Here is a 21,358-nt window from a genome sequence, read left to right on the forward strand (position 1 = left end):
AATTTTTATTTTTGAATTTGTTATGGACATCATTCATTAAAACCTTTACTCTGTTATTATTCACGGGGCTCCAGTTCACCGTATTATTTATGTGTGTAGGTGATTAGGCGCATGATCAGGCCTAAGCTGCTGCCTGGATTCTTTTGTGTCAGCTAGCCACTATGCCTCCCAAGGAGATTCCCATTTTGATGTGGTCATATTCTATTATCAAGTTTTAAGTTTTTGTTTTCTTCTGTTTGATTGAACAAGTTTTTGTAAGTTGTATTTATGTGGGTTTTGGTGGCATAAGACTAATGTAAATATGACGTCACTGATATGTATATAAATTTTTAATTTTTCTGTCTCATGTATGTCTACACAGTTCTATGGACGTTATATGTTTGTATTTGCTTCCGCTAGCCCTTGTATTTTGTTTAATTCATTCAGAGGCCTTTGGTAATCTAAGGATTACTGGCTGGTTGCGGCACTAAACCTATAAGGGCGGGTTTGCGTCGTGACAGCTCGAGTAACCAAACCATGGCTCGAGTGAAGAAACAGTGCGCTCAAACTACCCGTCAGTCTGAGGATGATAAATTGTACTAAAAGTCAACTTAGTGCCCAAAGCACTCTATAGGCTCTACCACAACAGAGCCGTGAAACACGGATCCCTATCTAAAACAATAGTCATGGGGACCCCGTGAAGTCGTACAATGTCTCTAATATATAGCTCGACAAGAAAGTCCATTGAGTCACTCGTGTGCATAGGTATGAAGTGAGCAGGCTTGGTTAATCGGTCGACAACTAGCCACACGACATTATTACCCCCATTGAGTCCTCGGAAGACCTACAACAAAATCCATCATGATATGCTCCCATTTCCATTCAGGTACAGGTAAGGATTGCAACAAATCCGCTGATCGTTAGTGCTCGGCGTTCATTTTTTGACAACCAAGGCACCTCGAAACAAACAAAGCCATATCTCTATTCATCCCCTTCCACCAAAACTAGAGACAATGATCGTGGTACATCTTCGTGCCTTCCAGGTTTACTGCAAGACGTGAATGATGGAACTCTCAGAGTACCTCCTTTCTACAAGACTTTGGTACAGAAAGGCAATCTAAATATCTCACACTCAAGTTCGAATGAACATTCAAACCTTTCTCTACTTTCCCATTGGAGATCTTTCCCCGGATAGTCTCTACCTTGTGATCATGCTATTGTGCCTCCATAACCCTACTAACCAAGGTAGGTTGTGCAATTGCATAAATAAAATGGCCAACTCAATGGACTCACTAAGATGCAGGTCAAACTTGCCGAGGACACACATGCTAACATAATAAACCACAATCACACTCCCTAACCAGATTCACCAAAGGTATACACCTATTTTTCTCAAAATAATACAGTTTCAATATTTAAGTATGAAACAATGCTCAATGTAAGATGTATGAGTAATTAGTTTCAATTAACCTAATCTTCATGCAATTTATACGACAATCAAAGCTATCTTCTACTGATAGCCCAAAATAGATATTTCCACTCAACATATAATTGTTGGCAATAAATATAATGTGATAAATTTCAAAATGGGAGCGATAATGTATATCAAACTCCACTCTCATTATCAACATTTACATACTTCTTATCTTTTCAAACCCAACATCTTTTCCCTTTCTTTCATAAATCAAACATCAATGATTTTTCAAACAAAACCTCCTTTACTTTCAAAATCACATTTAAGGAAGGAAATTCTAATATTTCAACACAACCCAGCAATATACATACTCCCACAACCTTTCTTAAGAATTTATTTGAAAAACCCTTTTTTTTACATTTCAAAATCAAACCCTAAACCTTTTCAAAGATAAATTAATTATGTTAGGAATCATACCAAAGGTAGAAGAAATCTTTACCATAAGAGTAGAAGAGAAAAAGAGCAAGGGTAGAAGTTTGACAGAGCCAAAAAGAAGATCTTCTTCGATTAAAATGAAACTTTCGACGAGCTCTACCTTTTTCTCCAAGGAACTATTGTAGAGAAATCAATGGATTAGGGAGTATTTGAGGTATTTTGAAAAGAACTAGAGAGAGAGAGAGAGAGAGAGAGAGAGAGAGAGAGAATTAGGGTTAGGATTGTTTTATAGAGAGAGAAGAAGTGAAATAGTGACAAAAATCCCTTTTTTTCGATCTGATATATGCACAGACCGCTCAAGCGTCAGACACAATAGGTGACACCGCTCCAACGTCCAATGACCTCCTCCCAGAAGTTCAGACCTGCAAAAGACAGCTTGAGCGAAGATCACCCTATTTCCAAAAGTTTTTCAGACCTGCAAAAATACTGAGAGATCTCATAGACTGCTCGAGCGACCAAAACATCGCCCGAGTGAACTAGAAGTGAAATAGACAAAACTCTATTGACAAACTAACTCTCAACCCGTTTCAAACACAACCAACAAGTCTAACAACCAAACTCAACTAACAACAAGAGGATAAGGGTATAAACAACAAGTAAAGGTACAGAATCCCGAATCTAAGAGCATGTAAAGGGTCGGGTCTAAACCGGAACCGTTATAAGAGGGGTCGGTGTAATCTACTTTCAATAAGGGCAAAAAGGAAAAAATAACACATTCCCAACAAGCTTCTAAGGCTCTGTTTGTTTTAAGAGGTAGCAGTTTGGGATTGGATTATTAGTGAGTTAGGAGTGCTAAAATCATATTTGTTTGAAAACTGGAGCTTGGGAGTGGTAGTCTATTGGGACTAGCATGGGCCTTAGAAGAGGGGATTAGCAAAGGACTTTAAGGGTTGGGTTTCAAAATTAGGGAAGGAATTAACTTAGAAAAATACTATTTTCCCATGGTGTGTGTTTGTGTGGGGGGGGGGAGGGTTTACGTCATGTTATATATATGTACATATATTAAAATAATATTGTACAAAAAAATATTTATAAAATATAATTTTTAATATTAAAATATATCAAAAACACCAAAAGGTATTTATGGTATTTCATATAGTTAATCCCAAACTAAAATATATCACAAGCAAGCACAATTTTCTTAGTCCCCTCACTAACAATCTCCTTACTAGTCTCATGCATTTGAATATGTGAGCCATGGTCCATTTTTTATTTTTTTTTCTTTTTTGAGCATTAAGGTAGCGTTTGGTAACGTTTACATTTTTTGTTTATGTTTTCAAAAATTTTATAAATTGGTTTTTGTTTATTTTTATAAAAACATAAACTACAAATGCGTTTGAATTGAACAAAATGTTCGAAAAATTTTAAAAATATAAACTAAAAAATATGTTTGTTCAATCCTAAAATATTTATATTTATTTTTTATTATTTATGACAATGTGATCATACACATTACAATTGAAAAAACAAATTGATAAAAAAAAATTAATAGAAAAAAAATTAATTGGGAAAAAATTAATTGGAAAAAAAATATTTGAAAAAAAATTAATTGAAAAAACAAATATTTAAAAAAAATTAATTGAAAAAAAATATTTGAAAAAAAATAATTGAAAAAAAAATTGTTTGAAAAAAAAAATTTAATTGAAAAAAAAAAATTGTTAGTCAAATTTTTAAATTTCTATTTAAAAACCAATGTAAACTCATTTTTTTGATATGAGTTCACATTTTTTCCTTAAATTAACAAACTAAGACAACCATTTATAAACCAAAAAAATTATCAAACAAGTTTCTATGACCGTTTTTAAATTTTTTGTAAATATAAGCTGAAAACTAAAAACGAAATAATTCCCAAACAGATCCTAATTATTTACTTTTGCGGCTAAAATGCAATAATACAAGAAATTATATTTTTCGCAACGCAACAAAATATGTTGCTAAAAGGGAAAAATCGTCGTTAAAATGTTTCGCCGACACACAAAGCTACATCGGTAACCCGTGAGTAAAAGTGAGTCGGCAAAACTTTTTGACGACAAAATTATTATTGTGTTGGTAAAAGTAAAATCTTTAGCGACAAACATAATCGTCGGTAAAAGCCTTCATCCATCGTCGGCAATTTACCTTGCGTCGATAAAAATAGTTCAAACATGATGATTGTGTGGCACTTTTCCCAACAAAAAATTGTGTCAGCAAAAGTAAACTTTTGGCGACACATTTATGCTTGTAAATGTTAACATTTGCCGACGATTTGTTTGTCGAGATAACTTTACTTTTGGCAACGACAAATTTGCGTTGTCAAAAAATACACTTCTAGCGACACAATATGAGTCGGAAAAAGTAAACTATTGACAACACATTTATCAACAAATTGTTTGTCAAGAAAGCTTTACTTTTTGACAACGATAAATTTGCACAAAAATAATTGAAAATCATTTATAATTTTTATAAGATTTACATATTTACAAGAGACATCCCTCAGGCGCAGTAGCTTATAAGATACATTTTGGACTAAATATAAAGCCAACCTCAGCTTTCCGAATTGGCAAACTTTATACTAATACACTTTTGAATTTAAGACTCATCCAATAACAAACAACAGATGAAGCTGCTCAAGTTTTCCATTTGTCTAAATATTCTTATCAAGGAGCTCATTAAGAGAAATTGACATCTGCAAAAGAAGTTCTATTATTAGGTGATGCTCCCAGACACGGCCCTTGTTGATGTTGTTGGATCTTGCTTTCAGTACAGCCCAAATTTGGTCTGGTAAAATTCGCCATAAGATCTCCAACTGCAGGTGTTCTCATCTCCTCGATGGATGCCAATCTAGGCGCTGCTATTATCTGCAACTTCAGAGTTGTACTAGTATGCTGATCAACCTGTGCAGAATTACACTATTTAATAACGCTGCCTTTTCCAACTGCTGCCCAGAGTAATTGACCATATTTGTGCTGCAAATTCAAACCAAGACAATTACGTGGCAGAATTACTAAATGCACACATATGTAATGAATAACTTGCAACTTTAGTCCAAAGCCTTAGGTCATGGCAATACTCAGGGTGCTAGAAATACTTTTTTTTATATAAAAAAATAAATAAATAAATAAAAACCCTATCCATCTGTAATGTAATTTGAAATGTTTTCAAATGCCCATAAAAGCAACTGCTTTTGCAATGTTACCATAAACTATTACACATTCCATACAGAACTTTTCTCAGGAAAAAAAAACTCCTTGAAAGCTAAAGAAGCCTAACGAAATATAACTTATTTTTTAGAGAGAGAAAAAAAAAAAAGAAAAAAAAAGAACATAATCTTGAATGCCTCACCCAAATCACATAAGACCCATTTTGATTTAGAAACCCATGTTGCATTTACTAATAATCTTCATTCACTACAGACTGGTTAGAATACATGAGGTGAAATTTGACACTAATCACTGCTGCCATGTTAACAATTTCCTCTATAGCTCACATGGTTCTTAGATGTCAAGCAAACAATTCTACCTATTAATTTTGGCAAGAAATGTAGTTAAAAAAGACTCCCCATAGCTGTTTTCTTAGCTGTAAGAGATGCTAATATTGCCGCAATTTTTTCCATTGCCTGCTTCTCTTCTCTAGCAGCCTCTTCCTGTTTAACAGCAAAGAAAAAAACAAACAAACTCAATATACTTCAATCCCAGAAAATGCTTTAGACCCCTAAAACATCATCCCTAAATTTAGTTTATGAATCAACCAAATAAGATCCACATAAGTATGAGAAAATGATGTAAGATTAACAAAATTAACATCCAAGTTTAACATATGAAAGAGACATCAGCTTTCAGTTCATACGTCATATTTACAAGCAAGAAATGAAGAGACATGTTCCTCCATGCATCTCAATTGTTGCTGTTGCTGAGAAACTGACCCCAAGATGGTCTTGTGCAGGTCTTTTAATGACAGAAAACCACAACAATGGAGAGAGAGAGTTCAACGGTAGGGGTGATGACTTTGACCAAAACAAACTGTTGAGCTAAAATTACCAAGAAGTGGCACAGAATTACCTATAGAAGCATGGACTATAATAACAATTAAAGATTTCTCCTTTTCCCATTCAAGAAGTGTGTTTAAGCAAAAATACAAAAGAATCAAGTTCCAACATTTCAATTGACGATGATGAGGGGGAAAAAAAAACTTAAAATTAAGAGAGCCAAATTTACCTGTCCGGAAAAGCAGCAGAGTTGAAAAGGCACATATGACTGACCCTTTCAAATTTAAATTGCTGTAGAGTAATTTCTTGTTACTACTATAAATGACAGTTGGCGTATCTGATGCAGCAAATACATGTGTTGTATTGCAAAGAAAGCAAAGTCAAATGGCAGATCTGGAATCAAGAGTGAGTTATATTATATGTTAAGCTAGATAACGTCTCCAAACGAACTATATGCTAGTTTCTAATACACACAAAGCGAGTTCAATGGTAAATGTGCCCACGAAGCTGTAAGTATAAACACTACGAATATAGAGCTTGAAATAAAAGTAATTTATTAGTCAATATTTCCATTGAAGAGATTTAACTTTTTGTCTCCAAAATGAAGAGAGTGCTGCCACTGTACATGTCAAGTCTAGTTTGAAGAATTTTAATGTCACACCCCAAGTGACCTACTGGCCAAACAAATTGAACAGAGTGGGTATACCAAGTTACCAACATGGCCCAAAAGCTTAAGCCCAAGTAATATACCAAATTAAGGTTTCATATTATAAAGAGGAAGAAGAAGAAGAAGAAGAAGAAGAAGAAGAAGAAGAAGCGACAGAGAAAAGCCGAAAAGAAAGAAAACGGTATGCCGATGTATCTTTCCAGAAAGATAGTTGGGCAACAATCCCCCACTCGTTAATCTTGAAAACGACAATGACTGAAGGCGTATTAAAAAATTCAACAGAAGACGAGGCTCTGTGAAACACATCCAGTGCAACAAAAACAATCGGGTTAAGGTTTGAGATTATGTTTGGAAGCAAAGATCAACACTGAACAACTACATTTTAAAAGTTAAAAGTAAAAAGCTTACCACCTTCAATAACAGTAGATCCACTATTTTTGACGATTTCAGAATTTTATGAACCTTCAACCAGTTGAAAAGTAGAAAAAATATTTTATCACAGTACAGAGAGTTCAATAGGCTTTGCTTATAAACATGTATTTTTGTCATAATTTACTTCTTTGCCATAATTTCTGTGTGATATTCTAGAAGCATACAACTCAACATCTTATTATAAAATGTGAAAAGAAACAAAGGTACAAGTAATGCCCAACAAGCTGATAATTCATAATTCAAAATCAATGACTACCTTCTGGCAGCAAATGTAAGAATCCGTTGCCGAGACCGACCCTCCTCATCAGTGCCAGTCACACTATTGATCAATTCCATGGAAGCATTGTTCTGGTCTACATGTTGCTGTTGTTGTGTACTCTCTCGACTGGAACAATTCAAATGCATGAAAATGAAATGATAACAGCTTGTTTATGAGATAACCACATTGACTAAAAAGCACGGACACGAACACAAACACTGATAACACTACTTTAACATGAAAAAAACACCCAGATTTTATGTCCCAAGAACTAAGTATGAACAAGCATATATGAGGGGAAAAAATAAGTATGAACTAAACAGGGGTCAGATTAAAGACACAAGAAGTGAACAGGATGAAATGCCCAGCCTTATGATCATTCTCTTCTTTTCTTTTCCTTTTTTCATATCCCACCCACTTGTTTTCAAATTAGTACATCACTCTACCAAACCACCTTTCCAGAATTATAATAAAACCCAAAACATGTCCTGTGGTGTGTCCAGAAATAAGACATGTGTCCTCGACGTGTCCTCCAACATGTCCACTAAAAAAATTAATATAAATGCCCCATGGCATGTCCGACACATATCTGAGTGGTGTCTTGTCCGACATGTGTTGCACACTACTACGGCAACAAAAATGGAATGTTTCATAGCATATAGAAATGAGAGCACACTATAGTGGGTTATTTTTAATATAAATTATAGACGACAGAAAACACCTCTTCTAAGCTATTTGCGAGTGTATATGTTAGGATATATACATGAGTATTACCAATACATGAATGAGAGTATTACTGAACAAGGTATATAAAATATTGCAACAAAAGAAAAAAAGCAACTTGACAGAATACTAATTGTTTGCAATCAATGCGACTTGAGTTTTTACTTTCTTGACACCAAAATAAATTTTCAAGGAAAAATAAATCCAAGTCAGCATGAAAAACAGATTAATGCAGATGAAACAAAGGCAGAGCATCTTAGTTGAAGAAAGCCACGAGAATGATCATAATGCAGGACATATCATCTTTGATGAGAAAGTGTGGAGTGTTATAGGCGGGGTCCCAAGGGACACCTTTTTCCTATCTGTCAACTCCCCAGTGCTTATGTTCAATAAAAAGTGATGACCATCTCCAAGGGCACATAGCAAATAAGATATCTGAAAAGAAATCAAGCATTGGGAGCATGAAGTAAGGATAAACTGCGTAGATATATTTTACAATTAACATGTTAACGAAAGTGGCACACGCTCAGTTCCAAAGCCATTCAACTTCATTTTTCAGGAATCTAAATGCCAAATTGGTCCACATTATTATGGTTCAAAACAATGCTAAAACAAAAGGGATCAAAGATCCAAAAATTTAAGTGGTTTATAATGGAAGACCGAGTCTAGAACGTGTGCCATTTGCATATATTGCAGTTGTAGAGCATTCTGAATCTATAATAGAAAATCCCACATTCCCTATCACAAACAATCTGCATGCATGCAAATCAAGATAAATACAGAACACAGAGGCCCATAAAGCTTACGAACAAAACATACCCCTTCAAACGAACATAAAAGAACAGAGCGTGGTATAATCTCTCCCCCCAAATTTTCTTTCGTAATGAGATTCAAGTCAGGTAGAGAAAATATTCTAACACTTATATCAGTCTACATTCCCACCGCAGCTAGCTGACTGCAGTTGGGATTTTCACCAACGGGATTTATATCAAGGCATGATATATCATACTCCAATTGTGCATGTTTCACTTCTGTTGATATCCCATCACCAATTTCTAGGTACACTAAATGACCACCATCAGTAGCCAAGAAAACCTATTAGAGAAAACGTATAATGAGAGGTCAAAGCTTGTAACATAACACTATATTGGATTAAGAGAAACTAATCATAAAGACAAAATGCTATGTCAACAATATAAAAAAGGATTCACTGTAGAGATCACAATCACAAATTCATGCTCTTGAAAACATTTAACATGTTCAAAGCGTTGTCAAGCTAATAAGCCTCAGCTGCCAACCACCAAGAATAAGTACAGAGGAATAAAAACGTATAGACTATATGGGAATTACACAGATGAGACAATCTCTGGAAAGTACACAAAATAATGCATTCGAAACCTTTGCATCCCTCCATGAGTAATGGCATCTAGACTTTGAAACATAGAAGCTTAAGGAGTAAAAACAAAAAAGTAATAAATGATAACTAGTATCCATGTTAAGCTAGACTACCTCTCCTTTAATGAAAAAAACCTTGGTCAGCATCTTCAGTGGATTTTAGCATAGTTGGCTCTCCAGTCAAGTAGGAGACTACAGTTAACAAAGGAAAAAATAATAATAACTAGCAGATATAAGTGAAAAGAAAAGGTTGAGAACTAGAGACATTAACAACCCTTAACCCAACAAGTGATGATGTGAGACAAAATTAAATCATATGCAGAGATAACAAAAATAATATTTTTGATAATAAGATGCCAAGACAGTTACAATCTTCCCATGCCTTTGTTTCAATTTTACTACTCTATATGCTTTGCCTACTTAAACATGGGAAGATAGAGAAAGAGAAAGGGGGGAAGTTTTCTGGATGATTTATTTAATTATAAACGTCGTTTAACTACGTAGACAAGGATTAAACGAACCTCTCGCATTTCCAAATCTTATTCCCAATTTGTGACGCCCTACACCATTCTTTGAAATTTATATCCCAAATTGAGTCTCATCATCAAAACCACCCAGCACAATAACATTCACACAACCAGGATTTGTGTCTTCCTTGGACCTTACTTCAGCACAATTTGAGTAAAATTCTGGCCTTATAGGTTACTAACTAGAGGGACTCGTAATCTCAGTTGGCCAAGTTTTTGGATTTTCACCTTCAAACTTAAAATTCATAAGCACTTCATGAATATTTACATTATTTATATAGTTCAAAACCAAGATTGGATATAGCAATGAATAAGACTATTATCATTCTCAAATCTTGTAACATGTTATTCATCAAATTCTACATAGTGAAAGACATTTTAAGGTGAGAAATCATATAGCACTATGATTCTAGAACTCCTAGAACTCCTCCCATCCAACACAACAACACTGATTTTATCCACAAAAGTGTACCAAAAAAATGAAAACTGTTCTACCCCCTATCTGACACCAACAGCACTATGATTCTATTCATGAAAAAACCAAGAGGGTATACAAAAGGGTATATATACCCCTCTCTGACACCTACAAACTCAAATAGCACTATGATTCTGTTTTACTCAGTGTATAAAATTTCTAGTTCTAGAAAAAAAAAAAAAAAAAGGTCAGTCTTATATTCAACATCTCTGTAACTTTGAGCATATTGTACCCAATCGGGCCTCTTTAAAATGTTCTTCAGATGATGAGAGCCGCATGAGAGAAAAGAACCAAGAGGGTCTCAATCTTTACAATAAATAACAATAACCCAGAACACTTTTCAATTTTCTTGACACAAACAGCAGTTACAGAACGAGTAGATAGAGACAGTAGTAGAAGAAGTGAAAATAGACAAACATTGATTCGAAACAGAAATTGAGAGACAAGTAGGGGAAATGAGATGCAAAGCAAAAAGGGAACAAACCTATGTGGGTGTGCGATTGTGAGGGGGGAGAGAACTACGAATTGTGAGAGAATCCTGTGCAAGAGTGAAAATCGTGCAAATTGATGAGGGCATTTACCTATCCTGGAAATAAAAAATAAAAAATAAAAAAAAAAAGAGGGAATTTTGGGAGGGAAATTTCCACCGCCTCATATGATTTTATTGCCTCTTTTTTAAATCAGTTTAAAACAGTTTTTAGGCAAGTTTCTTCATTTTTTATTGCCTTTCTCAAATTCTCAATAGTCATCGAAGCAAAAGTCAAAATTCAAATCAACCTTCTGATTTTATTTTATTTTTAATGGAATTAATTCCCAAAAATACAATGATTCTTTGTCAGCATAATATCTTTCTATTTAAAATTTTCACATTCTTTATCAAACAGGACATCTATAAATAGGCCTTGATTGCCCTAATATTGTTTGTCAAACAGGACATCCAACTCGTGGGAGATAAATGGGGTCTGATTTTTCTAAGCCAATGCACCATGGTTTGAGATCAAAAGGTTCTTTATATATATTTGCTCTCTCCTTATTTAATTTGCAGTTGCAGTGTTTATTTGCAACTATGTACAAGATTATACACTTGGACTACATAGTTTTTTTAATCACTAGCTTTTGTTTCATTCTTATTTTCAATCTCCTCATTTTATTGTATTGTTTTGTTTGGTTGTATTTTTGTTTCTTTCTATTTTTTGTTTTCATTTTTCAGAAAGCACAAGAAATATGTTTCATGAATCGTTTCCGAGAATTGTTTTCAAAAATAATTTTTGAAGACAATCCACTTTTTAAGAAACACTAAAAAAGTTTTTTTTTTTGTAATTTCCAAAATTATTTTTGCACGGAATGAAAACACTCGATGTTTATGAACTTTGATGAATGTTTGCAAACTTTTCTTGGTTTTTGTTTCTAAAAACACAACAAAACCAAAAACGGAAAAAAAAAAAAAAAATGAAAATCCAACCAAGCAGAGCTGTTAACAATATAATTCTTTCTTCTCTTTTCTTTTCTTTTCTTTTCTCTTTATTATGCTGAAACTTTGCAGTGTAACAATCACTTTTTGATTTGTCAAAACCTCTTTCAGGGAGATCATCAAGAAAACCAAAATACCGAAATGCTGGTGGTCAAAACGACTCGATAAGGCATAGCATTGGGGACCAAACAGATTTCCGAGCCGATGATATCAACCACTACGATGGCATTGATCATGCAAATCCAAGAAACAACCACAACCATGGTGTTCGTACAAACCATAGAAACAATGGTGTTCATGCAAACCCCAATACCAATACTGAAAGAACACATAGCTTTGGCATCCAAGCCAACTCATCTGATGATGATGATGAAGATGATCACGAACCGAGCTTCCCTCAGAGATACACAAGCGATGAGAAAGAAAAAGGAACAGCCATTGATGATGGATTTTCAGAGTCTTCTTCTCAGTATCCTCCAATTTATGACTCCGATAGGTCTGGACCGTCGTGTCATCGTCCGTTTTACCATGGTCAAGAGCCTGAAAGTGTGTACCAAAATTGGCAAAGAATGGAAGAGGAGGTTCCACATTGTGGAGGGTATGATCGTCAAATGCCTTGTGTAAACTATTATGAGCCTCCTCAAAATTATCGTGTAAACTATTATGAGCCTCCTCAAAATTATGGTGGAAACTATTATGAGCCTCCTCAAACTGATGAGCCTCCTCAAAATTATGGTGGAAACTATTATGAGCCTCCTCAAAATGAGCCTCCTCAAAATTATGGTGGAAACTATTATGAGCCTCCTCAAAATTGGGCATGGACTGGCTATCATGATAATAACTATGGAAGTTATTGTTATGATCATAATATGAATCATCAAAGTTCAATGGTTCGTGCTCTTGATGACCCTTTGAACTATGAACCTCAAAGTCATGGCCAAAATCAGGGAGTCTCATGGGGTGAAAGTTTTGCAAAGGATGCAACGGATCAAATTTTTGGTGGAGTCGATCCTTACTCTGAAGTTGGAAGATATTAGAGAGAGCGAGAGAGAGAGAGAGAGGGTGTTTCTTAGCTTTGTTAATGATTTGGATTTAGTAAGCATTGATATTGTAGGGTTCATAATTTTTTTGCTTTTTTTTTGTTTTTTTTTTTTTTGGGAAGAAGGGTTTATAATAGTTTTAGATGTGGAGATCTTTGAATTTTGGTTTGCGGTGTTCTTCATAGGTAGTATATCCTTTTTATTCAAGTATTGTGAACTTGGGTAATATTTATACATAAAAGATTTTTAGACAAATTATACCCGTAGTTTTTATATTTTGATGTTTGTATCATTTTAGTTTTTAATTTTAGATTTTATATCAATTTAGTTCAATTGATAATTCAAATTGAGTCACTAAATTAATTAAATTTATAATTTTATTTCTAAAAGTATGACACCTACTCATGTGTGCTTTTTTCATTAAAAAATAATAATAATAAATAAAAATACATACAATTGAAATTAATTAGACCAATTTGAGACAATCAAAAATTCATGATTAAAATTGAACCAATTCAAATTATAGTGACTAACATGACATAAGGGTTAAAATACCAAGACTAGCGGTATAATTTACCCAAGTTTTTTTTTTTTTTATCAAATTTTCTTATTACTAACACAAAAATCATAAATATATGTTAATAAATATATGTGAAATTCATTGTCCTTGTCTCTATTGATAAGAAAGTTTAGTTAAAAAATCATTTATGGGCAGCATTTTCTTATGGTGTTTAAATCTAGGGGGGTTTTTTGGAGTTGATTTTTTGACATTTTATAAATAAATAAATGTGTAAAAAAATATTTTAACAACTTATAATAATTTTTGTAACTATTTGAAGCCTCTTCAAACGGGCCTAAATACGGATAAAAGCTCTATCAAATCCTAATGATTCTCTTGTTCCATTCAATTTTAAACCTTTTTACATTGTTATTATGATGGACTAATAAAAAAAAATGGATATTAGCCCATTTTAACGTGGTTAAACCCCCCTAGGAAATCTTGCTTGATTTGCTTTTCCTTAAACCATCCCAAGTGACACTCTTCGAATACTGAATATTTTCTACATATCAAACTTGTCTTAGGTGATATTTGATAAAACTGAATATTAAAAATTAAAGGTTATTTGATAATGTACTAAATTCAATCAAGTTGACTGATTTATATAATTGATTGATTTATATAAGCAGCTGAAGTGGTTAAATTTTTAATTTTACCTTTTTTACTTTTTACATTTAAATATTTTATTAAATATTTTTCTCACTAATATAACTAGAAAAAAGAATATTATAATCACAATCATAAATCTAACCACTGAAAAAGTTTAGTACTCACTTTGTATGGTGTTTCAAGAAAAAAAGTCATGTTCAAAGTCTCTCCAAGATGTGTTGGAACTCAAGCTCCCCATACCTCACCGTACATAGAAGTTTACGCTTAGATTTAGCTTATGTACTTGTAAAAAGTGTGTTGGTACTGTTACAATACTAGTGTCATCATCTAGCCTATAGTTCACCCTCTCTGTTAGCATATAGGTTGCCCCCTCTGAGGCTTGAATCATTAAACAGTAACTCATATGATCCTATACTCGACATGGTAGCCAAATTTTGTACCAAATAATAAAAATCCATAAGTAGAATTAACCCTTGAAAACTAGCTTGCAAGGAGAGAATACCTAAGAGCTTATATTCACATGATCAAACCAACTGTTAAGAGATGTAGGATCACAACACTCAGCCTTTTAAAATCAACCAATATATGCGATAAATATATTACTTAGAGTTTACCTCTAAGAAATATGCTTCAAATTACAAGCAACCATGATTCAGAACATGCTTCCACTTATAAATTTGGCCTGATAATATTTTCACCATGCCGTGTGTGTGTGTGTGTGAGAGAGAGAGAGAGAGAGAGAGAGAGAGAGAGAGAGGAAGAACGTCAACATGATTTCAGCATAGTTCACTTCATTGTTAGGTTACAATCAAAAAGGTAAAATTGCAGCTTTGAAAAAGCTTTATAATGACATCCAAAAAGAGAGGAAAATGTCCAAGGAACAAAGAAACTCAAGTGAGACAGCTACTAAAGAAATGATCATGTAATGCCACAATGGCATATGGTTGTAAACCTGAATTCAAAATAAAAAAAAAAAGAAGAACAAGAAGAAGTTGCTTCAATATCCAATTCTCTAATTCAGCTCCACCTTCTCCAATCCTCTACCTCATCTACTGGAGTATACCAGGATTGTCGCCGCTTTGAGTTGCTTAACCGGTAGTTCAAGAGCACCTCTTCATCACAAAGTGGCCTGGTGGCCACAAGGACAAGAGCCTTAAGAACCAGAATATCTGATTCACCGTTGCTAGATCCCCAAGATTTAAACCAAAAACTTCCAAACCTCTTCATCTTCGCTTCCTCTCCACTTCCAAACTTTATGTTTGGTATATAGGTTCTCATATCCTTCTCAGTTAACGGAAAATCATAAGGGCAAACCATTACATTTGGGACCATCTCTTTTGCAGAGTGGTTCGCAAAATGGGCAAAAGCTAGTGGGTTTCTCCGCTCCAACACATCGCCACTACTGGCCACTCGTGTGGCTTGCAAAGGTTTATTGAGCATCTTCCAAATTTGGTCAGAACCTTTATTATTAGCATCATCTTTCACATTTGACCTAGATTTAATAACACTCGAGAGGTCCCACACTTCACGGATTTCACCCCCAACACCCCAAGGCTGTGCATTGATAACAGTTCCGTCGTACCTTGTGATCAAGTACGGGTTGTGTGTATCGACTCTTGGATATCCAGGAATATAACGGTAGTAAGCTGGAGAGTAAATTATTCCAGGGTAGAATGCTATTACAGTACCAACATCGTCTTGACCATCTATGAATAAACCTTGGCCAGCGTCCTTATGCGGAATTTGAGATGGTTTGAGCTCAAGAGCGTAGCCTATGAGATTCTTCAGACTCTGAGACAACTCAGCAGGTTTTAACGGTTTTGTATCAGGAACAGCTGTGCTGAAAATTCATGATAATCAGATTCCAGCATTAAAAGTTACTCAAAATTATTGGGAGTTCCACACCAAATAATATAGGTATAAATTCACCAGATGACCAAGCTAGGTACAGACTACAGTGATTAAAATTTGATACAGGCACAAAAACAGATATAATTATGTAATCTTCTGCTATTTCCATTGAATGCAATCAAGATAAATTCAGAGAGGCAATATAGTTATTTTAGTACTAGAACGTTTAAACCACAGATAAAATTGTCAGACAGTTTTAGTGTGTGTGTGTGTGTGTGTGTGTGTTGAGGGGGGGTGGGTGGACAAAGCATTGGTTGATCATCAATAGATCTTAATAACTTCAATGCTCCAAGAGGTCCTGGAAACCTCATTAAAGGAAAAAACAATATAACAATAATTTCATATGGATGGTTAATCATCAATAACATGTCACATAAAAGGACAGAACAACATCAGTATCATTATTTGGTAAAGAATCTGCGGTTCTGTATATCATATCGAAATGACTAAACCACAATATAAAGAAATTCGCATATAATAAAACAACCAAGATATGCATAAAAGATGACTAAATGCTCATTAAAAAATAAAGTTTGTAAGATCATACAATGCTAACATCCCAACTATTTATTTCAGATGCACACGCACACATACACACACAAACACACAAGGGGTCACATCAAATGAAAAAATGAGTTCTGAGTCGCCTTATGAGGCTCTTTGATACCACTATCCTTCTTTCCTAGTTCCCACATACCTCTAATCATTTTTCACAGTCACTAACTTGTTCTCTTTTTCTTTTTCTTTTCTTTTTTCTTCTTTTTTCCCCTGAATATAGTCATGATTGATATAGTGAAAATACAAGGAAAGAGATGTTATCTGAGAGATGTGATTGTTATAGTATTGCTGGGAACAGCAGAGGTGAAAGCCAGATTGGAGGCCTTGCTTTTGATAGTGCCAAATGTCAATGGTAATGGGGAAGTGAGATGGGATAAGGCATCAAGCACAAGTCAAGATCTTTTGTCAACAAGCTTAGATTTCTAAGAATGATCTCATAGTTTTGCCATAGTTGACTACTAGGATTCACATACCTAGACCTGTCAAGCTCTTCCATGTCAAGTTACTTATGCAACAAGACCGTAGTTATTGTTCATAATAACTATGTTATTATGCATTGTGTACTACCTAAATTGCCCATAATAAGATGATTTTTCAAGACCTGCTGCTATATAGTTTCGGCAAGGAGCACTTAAAGGAACCAATTTATTCGCAGTTCACTCACTTTTTTTTTTCCAGATGCCAAATAAATTCAATTTAAATCAATAACACAAAACTATGAAAGAAAAATAACAAATAAAAGAAAAAATAAACAATGTCTTAGATGGTTTTAGTAAACTATCTATTCGTTCTATAAGATAACAATAAATATTCTAAGATAAATTTTACAAATCAGGAAGTGGGTAAATTTAAGCAAACTCAGTGTTAGCTCAAATACAGTAAAAAGCTGTAGTAATTCCAAACACTAATAAAGTGAAATTTAAAATGCCCCGGAGTTGATAAAAACAAATTTTTGACAGTTTGAAATAAAGATGCAGATAAATACTCACCAGGACTTTTATTTTGTGGGCTCATCCTTCCAACAGCAAGGCCAAGGCCACTACGGGTCACAGCAGTATTCCTTTGTGAAGTTGATTCAGATGATTCATTTATGCTCTTTGAATCAGGAAGAAGAATTTCATCCATTGATGCACAGAAGGTTTTAATTTGAGAATGAATGTTTTCTTGAACCTGTTTCTGTTGATCAGCAAGGGAGGCCTTACCAGCCATATCAATGATTGCCTCTGCATCTGATTCATCAGCATTCCTTCCTAAACGATTATAGCTGGATATGCAAGGTTTTTCATAAGGAATTAAGTCTAGCATGACAAAAAGAAAAGAAGGCAACTATATGGCAACAAAGGCTGCATCGTGTTCACGTGAAAGCACATGGTAGATTAGAGCATCAATACATGACATGCAGAATATTAATCATGATGTTTGTCTCAATCTTCCAACACTATGAAAGTGAATTACCTCATCAAAGCTCAACAATCATCTATGTTACACGGACTCGGGTGAGGGTGTGTATCTAAGGGTCGGATACTTCAAAACTAAAAATTAAGGATACGTGGATATGGATCCAAATTTGAAAACAGGTACGAGGATACGTTAAATAGTTATTTTTTAAATATATTTATTATATGAAGATGAGTTAAATTGTTAATTTTTAAATATATTTATTATTTTTTTATCTTATGTATTATTTTTATTAATAATATTTTTAATTTATTTTATTTTTAATTGATATATATATATATTATAAATAAAAATATATATATAACAAATTATGTTAAGATAAATAAAAAATAAAAAATGGATGATTTGTTTTATAGATTTTATTAGATTTTTTTTATTATATATGATTTAATTGAATATCTTTCGAGAGAGACAGAAAAGAGATTGATATTCACCGACATAGAGAGGAGAAGAGAGAACAAAGAAGAGAAAAGCGATCGACAAAGAGAAGAGAGAGAAAACAAAGATCGACATATATATATATAGAGAGAGAGAGAGACGAAGACAAAGATTGTCTATAGTGGTGTTCATCGAAGTCGAAGGGGCCATGCTTGTCAAAGTCGAAGGAGAAGTCAAAGCCAACGACACAGGATTGAAGGGGCCACACTTGTTGAGTCGTCGAAGGGAGGATCGAAGCCAGCGATAGGTTCTCTCCTTGCTCTCTCTTTCGTTTTTTCTGCATTTAAGGCAAAATAGAGTCGTATCCACTTGTAAAGAGCCATATCCCGGCCGTATCCCGCACCCGTACTCACGTCGTATAGTGTTGTGTCGACATAGGTACCTCTCAAATTTCAAAGAGTCCGTGTAACGTAGACAATCATAAATACTTGTACACTTATGCCTAGTGTTATTAAAGGCGCACCTAGACCTAAGTCCCATCCAAGTCCAAGGTTTGAGCCTTGTAGTGTTCCAGGCTAGTCGACTTCGATAAGGCGCGCCCAACCGTGCGCCTAGGCCCAAGTCTCATCCAGACCCAAGATTTGCGCCTTGTAGTATTCTAGGCTAGATGACTTCGATAAGGCGCCTAACCGGTCCAAGGCACAATAATGTCCAAGGCTTGTGTCTTAGGGATTTTTTTCAGTATTGCTTTAATTAATTTTTTTTAAAATCTAACCATTGATTTAATATGGTGCAGCTACAGAAGATCCCTACTTTTATTATAGATGCCAATACATTGGGCATTCAACCCCAAATCAATGATAAAAGAAAAATTACCCTAATTCCTAATCTCTGAAGAACACTAAATGTTTAACATTTCATTTTGTTTATATTGAACCCTATCATTTACTTATATTAATTTTTTATTTTTATTTTTCCGTACAAGGTACGCCTCACTTCAATGGAGCCTGCTCCTCGGCTTGCACCTTGAGCCTAGGCCCCACAAGACTTTGGCGCCTTGGTGCACCTATCGCCTTTAATAACACTGCTTATGCCAAGTATTGCTATTCTATTATTGGAATCATACGGTTCGCGATTCGAATCGTACAATTCGATTCAATTCAATTCAGTCAATAATCGATACGAACATGTTGCATAAATCTCAAATAGTTGTGAACCGTGAGTGAATCAATGAATCGATTGATTCACTTTTGATTCGCTGAAATCAATTTTTGACTTCTTTTTTGCTTTTTTATTTTTGAAAAAGAGTTCACACAATTTTTCTAAGGTCTTTACAATTACTATATGCTATCCTTTGACTTTCTCCCTCCCTATTTACTCTCAAAGACTCAAACCTTGAACGAAAAAGGAAAAAAAAATAGAATCTTCTCTCTATATAATATTCTAGGTTTTGATAATCAACTTTATCTAAGTGTTTACAGTTATAAAAGGAATCTTTTAAAGGTATCTAGTGAGAATGGTTGATAACAAATATTTAAAAGGAAAAAGGTAAGGTGGAGATCTTATATTGGAACATGTGTTAACTTCTTATCTATTAGACTACTTTATCATTATTCAAAACAACACTTTTACAAGTTTGAGTCTAAATATTTCATATTATGAGATATATTTAATCCCTAAGTAAGTGTATAGATATATTTTTCTATATAATCAAAAAAAAAAAAAAAGTGACCGAACCTTTACAATTCACAATTCGATTTTATTCGCGATTCGATACAATGCCACTTTGATTCACAATTTGAATCCTGAAAGTTTCAAATCATCACTAGAAATCAAACTACTTCCTCCAAGTTGAATAAGGGAAAAAATAATAATGATGTAAACCAAAAGTTGTTCAAGGTCAACTAAATCTCTTAACTCCTGCTAGTCAAGATCTTTTTGTCATTTAAGCTAAGTTCATTAAGTATTTAATAAGTTAATATTGTCCCATTGGGTAGATTGTTATCTTGAAAGGCATTATGTTAAGAATTTACAAAATAGAATGCATACCCTAATTACAAATTCAAAGCCTTACTACTAGATTTCTTGGTAGAAACAAAAATTATATATTGCTCAAATTGAAATACCATAAGATTATTGTCGATAATAGATACTTCAGGAATTCAAGATGAATTTGCCTCTTATTATGACCTTTCCAGAATACATGACACCATTTTCAATACATTAACAATTGTTAAAATTTCTTCTTTTTCAAGGCCACAAAACTCAGGTCAATCAAGCATTAATGCATTCATAACTTTAAAGCACGAAACACAGGTGTTGTGAAAGGCAAAAGCAGGCTCGGGACAAGAGTAACATGAACAATGGTTAACTCAATAACCAAATGATATGAACCTCGTGTAAAGAAAGAGGCGATTTATATCAGCCTCAAATTGAATGTGCCTTGGATTTCTAGCAAATGTGGGACTTTTTGCAAGAATTCTCACAGCCTGATAGCAAAATGAAGAAACAGAAAAACCTTATTAAGAAGACGATGGAAAGATTGAACAGCAACAATGTTTAGGACTAAAGCAGGGGGGGCCACATTTAACATATGGGGAAATCTATCAACTAACAAATTCTGCAGTACTGTAACAAGATAAATTATCCCAAATTGGATGCAGATGCCATGTTGTAATTTTGTGGCCAACCCAATGGGGTCATTGATATTGTAAATACATATTTGGAATAAGGAGGTGAAATCTGTTAGTTGGTAGGAAAACTCCCAAAACATGCCTAAATATAACACAAGTATTCAAAATCTTGGCATGAAGGCATCTAAAGCAGTGGTATTGAGCATACTCTATATAACTCTTTGTCCCACATGTAACCATAAATTTATATTAAAAAATAAATAAATAAATAACATTGGAGATAAAGGTGCAACAATGAGTAAGGTTAATTGACAGTGGCGGGAAGTGAATAAGAGGTAGTGACAAATTAAAGTATGGAAGCTCAAGCTGCTCCACTATTTATGTATCATCTCAAATATGGATTCTTCGAAA

At 34.1% G+C, this 21,358-nt stretch overlaps 1 protein-coding gene and 1 long non-coding RNA gene across 4 annotated transcripts in view; both read right to left on the reverse strand.

Moving 5' to 3' along the window:
- Nucleotides 1-8,244: 8,244 nt before the first annotated feature.
- On the reverse strand, nucleotides 8,245-11,010 carry LOC145801214 (uncharacterized). The gene is made up of 3 exons (XR_014342330.1): nucleotides 10,815-11,010; nucleotides 9,443-9,520; nucleotides 8,245-8,368 (listed from the first exon to the last, which is right to left on the reverse strand). It is a non-coding gene; the product is annotated as an uncharacterized LOC145801214 (long non-coding RNA).
- Nucleotides 11,011-14,765: 3,755 nt separating this feature from the next.
- LOC114266110 (uncharacterized) overlaps nucleotides 14,766-21,358 on the reverse strand; it is a 45,834-nt gene continuing 39,241 nt past the window's right edge. Inside the window, exons 2-4 of one of the 3 annotated variants that reach the window (XM_082891835.1) lie at nucleotides 20,709-20,803; nucleotides 17,468-17,742; nucleotides 14,766-15,844 (exon numbers count right to left, since the gene is read on the reverse strand). In XM_082891835.1, coding sequence (XP_082747961.1) covers nucleotides 15,027-15,844; nucleotides 17,468-17,742; nucleotides 20,709-20,803 — 1,188 coding nt within the window. In that variant the 3' untranslated portion in view covers nucleotides 14,766-15,026. The remainder of the gene's footprint in view (nucleotides 15,845-17,467; nucleotides 17,743-20,708; nucleotides 20,804-21,358) is intronic. The other 2 variants (XM_082891838.1, XM_082891837.1) reach the window with 2 other exon arrangements.

The sequence above is a fragment of the Camellia sinensis genome, chromosome 10 (assembly GCF_055761805.1).
Source record: "Camellia sinensis isolate YWXY chromosome 10, ASM5576180v1, whole genome shotgun sequence".
NCBI classification, from domain to species: Eukaryota; Viridiplantae; Streptophyta; class Magnoliopsida; order Ericales; family Theaceae; genus Camellia; species Camellia sinensis.